This window comes from Enhydra lutris, unplaced genomic scaffold (assembly GCF_002288905.1).
Source record: "Enhydra lutris kenyoni isolate GAN:26980312 unplaced genomic scaffold, ASM228890v2 scaffoldscaffold20, whole genome shotgun sequence".
Lineage (NCBI taxonomy): Eukaryota > Metazoa > Chordata > Mammalia > Carnivora > Mustelidae > Enhydra > Enhydra lutris.
The window spans coordinates 31794555-31801737 of record NW_019154104.1 but is presented as its reverse complement, the minus strand read 5'-3'; the positions used below and the strand labels follow the sequence as shown (position 1 = coordinate 31801737).

The 7183-nt window shown below is 56.1% G+C and overlaps 1 protein-coding gene across 1 annotated transcript; it reads right to left on the bottom strand.

The window, feature by feature from the left end:
- Positions 1–279: 279 nt before the first annotated feature.
- LOC111148693 (ras-related protein Rap-2c-like) lies at positions 280–1438 on the bottom strand. Its single transcript, XM_022505481.1, has one exon. The coding sequence runs from the start codon at positions 1417–1419 to the stop codon at positions 817–819; it is 603 nt and encodes a 200-aa protein (XP_022361189.1). The 5' UTR covers positions 1420–1438; the 3' UTR covers positions 280–816.
- Positions 1439–7183: the final 5745 nt, after the last annotated feature.

Below are 7183 nucleotides of genomic sequence, written 5' to 3'. Positions count from 1 at the left end.
CGTTTATGGGAAAACTCTATAAAAAGATCCTTACGTGGTCTGCTCCTCCATCAGTCCCTGGGTCACTGTGAACTATGCAGGTATCAGACGAGACAGCCTACCCTCTGGAAACTAGAAATACGTGCCAGATGCGGCCATTTTCCCTCTGGTTACCACCGTGCGAGGCGGATCGTAACCGGGGAGCAGAGACCGGGCATGCAAACCGTAGCTCTGTAGGAACTGTAGCTCTCAGTACTAGAAAGACCGATATTGAAAACGAGCACCTTTTCCGATCCCTTTATTTTCACTCAATTGACAGATACAACATCGCTGGGATGTCAGTTACCGAAGGGAAGGCCTGGGCGAGCGGCTCCCTCTCCCCTCCCCGGTGCGCACCACCCTTCAAGCCCGCCGTGTGTCATCCCTATATTTAGAAACACAAAGAGGGGAAACAGGACCGCTGCGTTCGAGGCTGCAGGGCCGAGGTAAACACACGAAAACCTCACGGAAGGGGCCGCACCGAGTCTTGGGTTCGCCGCCCTCGATGTCCAAAAAGGCGGGGCGGGGGCGGGGGGCTCCCGTAACAAACCCCACTTGAGGGAAAGGGCGGCTCTCCACACAGGAAGAAGATCTGGATCTGGGGCTTCCTCCAAGAGGTCAGCAAAGCGGCAAAGCTTCCCCAGCCCCTCGGAGCTCGCAGACGGCGGAGGCGCAGTCGGGGTTGCGAGGAGTAGTAACCCCCGGTCCTCGCCGTAACTTTCTTTCCAAAGCGGGGGAGGCGGGCTGAGCTTCGGGAATCAGAAAAGCGCTGGGCGCCCTCGAAGCCAACCGTGGGTCTCAGCCGATGAATCTCTCCGACGGCCACGTCTCCTGGGCATTGCTGGGGGGCGCCGGGGGCGCCGCCTCGGGCGGGGCCAGGGCCTCCATCTCGCGAACCACCTGCGTGAACACCTGGTCCACCATGAGTTTGCTCTTGGCCGTGACCTCCAGGAACGGGCAGCGCCACTCGCGGGCCAGCGCGCGGCCCCGCGCCGTCAGCACCTGGCGCTCGGCGTCCAGGTCGGCCTTGGTGCCCACGAGCACGAGCGGCACGGCCTTGGGCCCCCGCAGCCGGCCCATGCGCTCCCGCAGCGGCCGCACCGCCTCGAACGAGGCCTCGCTGCACACGCTGTAGAGCACCACGAAGCCGTCGCTGTTCTTGATGTACAGGTCCTTGAGGGTGACCAGGTGCTCGGCGCCCACGGTGTCCACGATCTCCAGCAGCGCGGGCGCCGCGTTCACCTCGATCACCTTGCTGAAGAGCTCCTCCACCGACGGCTCGCACTGCTCCGGGAAGCGGCCGCAGGCGAACTGCGTGGCCAGCGCCGTCTTGCCCACCGCCACGCTCCCCAGCAGCACCACCCGGTAGCCCTTGGCGGGGCGCGGCCCCGGGCCCGCCATGGCCGAGACGCGGCTGGCGGGACGCGGCTGGCGGGACGCTGGGCCGGAGGACCGCGAGGAATGGCGCGCGCAGGCGGGGGCCGCGGGGAGGGGCGGGAGGAGGGGGAGGGGCGGGAGGGGCCGGCGCGGGGGGACAGGGGAGGGCGGCGACGCGGCGACGCGGAGGGGGCCGGAGGGCGGGCGCCCGCTCCCCGGCGCCGGGCAGGGGTGGGCGTCCGGGCTGGCGCGGAGCCCCGCCGCCGCCGGGTCGGGGGAGAGCGCCCCGCAGCCAGGACGCGGGTCCCGGGAGTGTGGGCGCCGCGGGCCTCTCCGCCGGGCTCTGAACCCCGGGGTCCGCCCCGCCTCCGGCCCCGAGAGCTGGCGCCGCCCTCCCCACCAGCTCCACGTCCGAGGCCTCCCCTTCCTTTCCCCGGACCTCGCTCCCGGCGGGTCCCCCGGCAGCCCGGCCCTGCTCGGCCTCTCTCCCCTACCCCACTGCACCACCGCCGGGGCCCTCCGACCGTCCCTGCCCCTCTGCGCCCCCTTTCCCCGAATGGCTCCTTCTGTCCGCGAGACTAGAAGGTAACCTGATCCCTTCCATGTCTACCCGGGAAATGCAGGGATTTCTCCTCCATTCCGGAGCCAGCCTCGTGGCCGGAAGCCAGACTGGCCTCGTTTTAGGTCCGGCCCGGCGGGTCTGCGCACCTGGGGCCCCTCTCCGCACTCGGCGGACCCGAGAGAAGGGGTGACTTGCCAGGGAGCTTCGGAGGGAGGGCACCAAGTGACTCCTTGACCCCTCCCTGTGCCTGGAGTTCCTCGAGCCCCTGCCTTTGCTCTGGCCCCTCCGGACCCCTTTGTCGTGGAGCAGCGCCCCAATGAACTTTGTAAAACGTCAGTCACATTGTACTCCACGACTCCAACCTTCGCTGGCTTCGCATCCTGCCCTGCTGACCGGAGAGTAGAGCGACCACATAAGGCATCGCCCGAAACTGGTCACTTCTGAAAATGAAAGTGTGCACCCTCCACCCAACAGCAAGCGAAAACCCACGAAGACCCTGGCCACAGGGCTTTGGGGACACCCTGGTCACAGAGGTCCCCCAGGTGGGACCCCACCTGCTACCACTCCCTCTCAGGCTTCTACTCTACACAAGCTTCTCGCTCTTTCTTGATTTCAGAGGAGCAAGGCTGGGTGTGGGACAGTGGGGCCTAGGTAGAAAGTCTTGGGATCTCTCCCCACCTTAAGCCTCATGCCCAAGCTGATGCCTTAGGACTTCAGGGGGACCCGCAGGCCTGGGCTGAACCTGGCGGTCTCTATACTTGCCCTTCCCCCGTGTCAGGGTGCCAGTGAGCTGTCATTCTGGTGCAGCCCTGGAGGGAGACAAGGCCCCAATGCTGGCTAAGCTTGAAGTTTAAACACCAACAGGATATGTTCTCCACACTGGTGTCTGTGATCGCAGAACACGCTTTTCTCTAAACAGGGAAGAGAGCATCCTTAACCTATAATATGAATCATACATGCGACACAACAGACAACCTGATATCTAGAGACGTCTCATGAGACATTCTCCGACTGCAAAGTAACAATCTTTTTAAAAAGGGTAACTGTGAGTATTCACGGAAGGGATGAAAGTTCCAGCCAGGTTTCAACAACGTCCCCCAGATAGCTTTTGAGGGAAAAGAGGCAACTCACCGCTGAAAAGTTGCAAAACACAACAGGGAAAAACCCACTCTGAGAGCTGTTGGAAGCACAGACATAAAACCATGTCCAGAAAACTGCAGACTCTGGCATTCTCAGACACATAATGAGATAATTATGTTTCACGTGTTTAAGGAAATAAAAAGGAAGCTTAAAATTTGGAGCAAGGAACAAGAGACTGTAAAGTATGGGCAAGTAATTTGAAAGAGCTTCTCCAAAAGGAAAAAAAAAAAAAAACTTCTAGAAATAGAAAATATGATCATTAACTGGTTTAATTAACACAAAACACTGATAGGCTAAACAGTTGATTAAACGTGACTGAAAAGAGAAGTATCGACAACATTATGAGTTGTGGGAAATCTGGCCTGGTTTTCATCATCAGTGCCCTGTGCCTTGTGCCTGCAGGAGACGGGGGGCTCCAGTGTCCCCTGGAAGTGTCAGACTGCCATAGAGTATCTTAAATTGAGAGTTGGCTAATTTGAGCCCATCATTAGTATTTCCGGGGTCTTTTAAAGCCATTAACAAAAGTCAGCTCCCCCACCCCCACCACGGGAACAAATGCTCCCCCTTCCACCCATGCCATATCCTAACCGGCCAGGCTCTCCTGCGTAGCCATGATGACAGCAAGCAGATAGACCCAGAACATGCGAGAAGAAGGAGTAAATGATGGCTGACTCCCGTCTCATAGTTTGAAAATGCCTTCTTTGGAAGGGAGTGACCTTGGAGCACATTATCTGCAAACAATGATGAGCACACTGCTTGTTTCCTTTTCTTAGCGCTTCAGCTAGACTCCAGAAACATCCATGTCGACCTTGGTGGGGCACTGCTATAGCAGTGACAGCTGCTATTCCCCTGCATTTCTGCTTAATGGAAATGCCTTTACCACACGCCACTCATATGATGTGTATCCTTCACCATAAGATGAAATTTTTGTCTATTTATACCTTAGAATTTGTATTGGAGATGACTGCTGGGATTTTTTTTTTTTTTTGGTCTCCATTGAATTTATCAATTTTCCCCCTTTTATTCGGTTAATTTTATGGCTCGTAGTTGATGGATTTCCCGTTGATGAGTCATTCTGTTTCTCACTTCATCTCTCGACCCTCTTCTCCCCGATGCCTCTGGACACAGTGATCCTGCCTCTTCCTTCAGCGTGCTAGTCCGCATCTCATCACACAACCTTCATGTTTGCTGTTCCCTCCTCTTGGAATGCTGTTCCCTCCGATGTCTGCGCGGCTCGCTCCCTCATTTTACCAAGGGGTTTTGCTCAAATGTCACTTGCTTAAAGGTGTCTTTCCTTATCAGCTGTGAAAGGTGGAACTGCATTCATTTGTTGACGTTCTAGCCCTCTGTACCTCAGAATGGGACCTTATGTGGAAATAAGGTTATTGCAGATGTAATCGGTTAGGATGGGGTCCCACTGGCGGAGGGTAGCCCCCAATTCAATATATCTACTGTCCTCATAAAAGGGGTAATTTGGGGGGTCATAATCTCAGGGTCATGGGATGGAGCCCTGCGGGGAGTCTGCTGAAGATTCTCCATCTTCCTCTGCCCCTCCCCCATTCAGGCTCTCCAAATAAATAAATAAATAAAATCTTTTTTCTTTTTGAAGGGGGTAGTTTGGACACAGATACACGGGGAGAATGCCACGTGAAGAGGAACTGGTGTTTCTACAAGTCAGAGAATGCCGAAGATGTTGGCAACCCACTGAAGCCAAGGGCGAGGGGCCTGGAACAGGTTCTCCATCACAGCCCAGGAAGGACCCACCCCTGCTGACACCCTGATCTAGGACTTCTGGCCTCCAGAACTGGGACACAGCCGATTCCTGGTTAACACCCCCCAACCCCCCGGGACTCTGTTAAATCAGCTCTAGGAAGTGACCCCAGTACCACCCACTGCAAATCCATCCCTACTGTCCTGCTGCCCTGCTTGGTCCCCTTAAGTCCCCTTGGGGGCTTAAACGAAACACGTTTCTCTCTGTTCTGGAGGCTGCGAAGTCCAAGGTCGAGGCGCTGGCAGATTCAGTGTTCGGTGAGGACCTGCTTCCTGGTTCACAGACAACTGTCCTCACCGGGCAAAAGGGGCGCGGGAGCCCTCTAGAGTCTGTTTTATTCGGGTGCCGTTCACCTGATCACTCCAAAGTCCCCACCTGATACCATCCTCTGGGGTTCGCTTGCGACAGGTGAGTGGAGGGGCTCCTAGCGTGCTGTGTGCAATTGTTGGCTTCTCGTTTCCCTCCTTACAGCGTCACTCCCATGAGGGCGGAGACAGGCTATGGCTCGCCGCTGACCCGAGACTACCACTCTGCTGCGACGCTCTGTTCGGAAATGTGAATTTTTTCCAACGCGACTGAAGAATAACGGGACGATTTGAACAGAGTGTACATGTTGCAGTTTGTGTGATTTTATTGGCAAGGTAAACAGAAAAGTGCCCCAGCGGGACTGAGGTGTGTAGGGTACACGATGCCCACACACACACGTCCCCGCGCCCGGAGACCTCCGCGCTGTGAGCGCACCATGCCGTGTGGGTCGGGCACTCCCTGCCCCCCACCGCGCAGCACCCCACAGGCCGCGCCCCTCCCCGTGTTTCCTTGCGCAAGCAAGCTTCAGGCTTTTAGACAAATGGCCACATTTATTATGGCTTGAATGGGTTTTTCAAAACAATTTCAGGTACATAAGTGTGCCACCCTTTTCCCTTAGGTTCCTGTCTGTGTTTAGCGTGTCACTGATGAACTATTTTGAGGGCCATGTCGCATCTCTACTTTCCCCCACGAGAGCCATGGTTTTTACTGTGTAAGTTTGCGTGGCACTCTGAATTTTGTGAAGCAGGAGGATGCCATCCTAGCCAAACTAACCATATTTGTTGACTGGTTAAATGCTTGCGTTTCTGAATGAGACCCTCGTGTGGCCTGGTATATTACTTCCTCGGTGTACTAATGGACTAGGTTTATGAACTGGTTGTTGAGGCTGGCTGTCTGCGAAAGGCTGTACATCATTGTACAGAATAATCCCGTGCTTACGGTAGGGTGTGAGGGAGCCCAGTCGACGGCACCTCCAGTGGTCCTGCCCAAGACCCCAACAAGGGAGGAATCTGGCACAGGGACTCACGAACATGTAAATACAATGATTACCTTCCACAGCTGATGTCTGGGTCAGAGCAGGCGGCTTCAGAGGGCTGCGCTCCGGGCTTTCCTTCTCCTCAATCCCCACTTCGGACTCACCTGCCCAGTGGTAGGCAAACCAGTATATTCATGTCCATCTCCAGTGGGAGCCACGGCCCCGGAGATTTCTGGCAGGGAACTGCAGGAGCAAACCTCACACCATATTCCCGGTGCCCCCCTGCCCCCAGTCTCTTGGCCTGCCTCATTCTTACAGCCTGTAGTGCTGGGGAGCTTTTGACCCTCCAAGACTTAGACCCCAAACCAAAGAGAATCTCTGACCTCCGGGGGAGGAACCGGGATCCCAGTACCTCTGAGCACAGAGGAGGAACAGCATTCCTGGGGAAGCAGCACCTGCTGTTGGCGTCTGCAGACAACAACTGTGCAAACCTCCCGGGGTAGGGGGAGTGGAGGTGGCGGGCGAGTGACGGTCCTCTGAGAACTGCTGGAAATAGTGCAAACACGCGGGTGGTCTCTGCCGGGGAGGGTGTGCGTGTGGACAAATGCGGATGCGGTCACCGCAAAGCCCAGAGATCCCTCCCTTTCTGTCCTTCAAGTTGGTCAGATGACTGGCAAGAATTTTCAAGACTAGAAATTCTGGATGAACCGTCACCAAACACTTTCTTGCACATCTGCAACGTTGAAAAGAGGAAAAGCCGAGAACAGAAAAGCTGCTGGAAACCAAAGTCCAAGCCGACGCTCAGGCAGAGAGCCACAGCGGCGGTTCACGGTCTTGGTCATCAAGGCTTTGGGGTGTCATGGAGATGGGAGGTAAGACTTTGAACCTGTATAAAGTTCCCAGTTAGTCCTAGGACCCCCACATGAACTGTACATCCCAGAAGGGCCATATCCTCCGTGAATGAATGATTTTGAGAGTTTTCCAACCATCAACAAAAGGAGAGGAGAAAAAAAATTGTCCTACCCAGTACTCT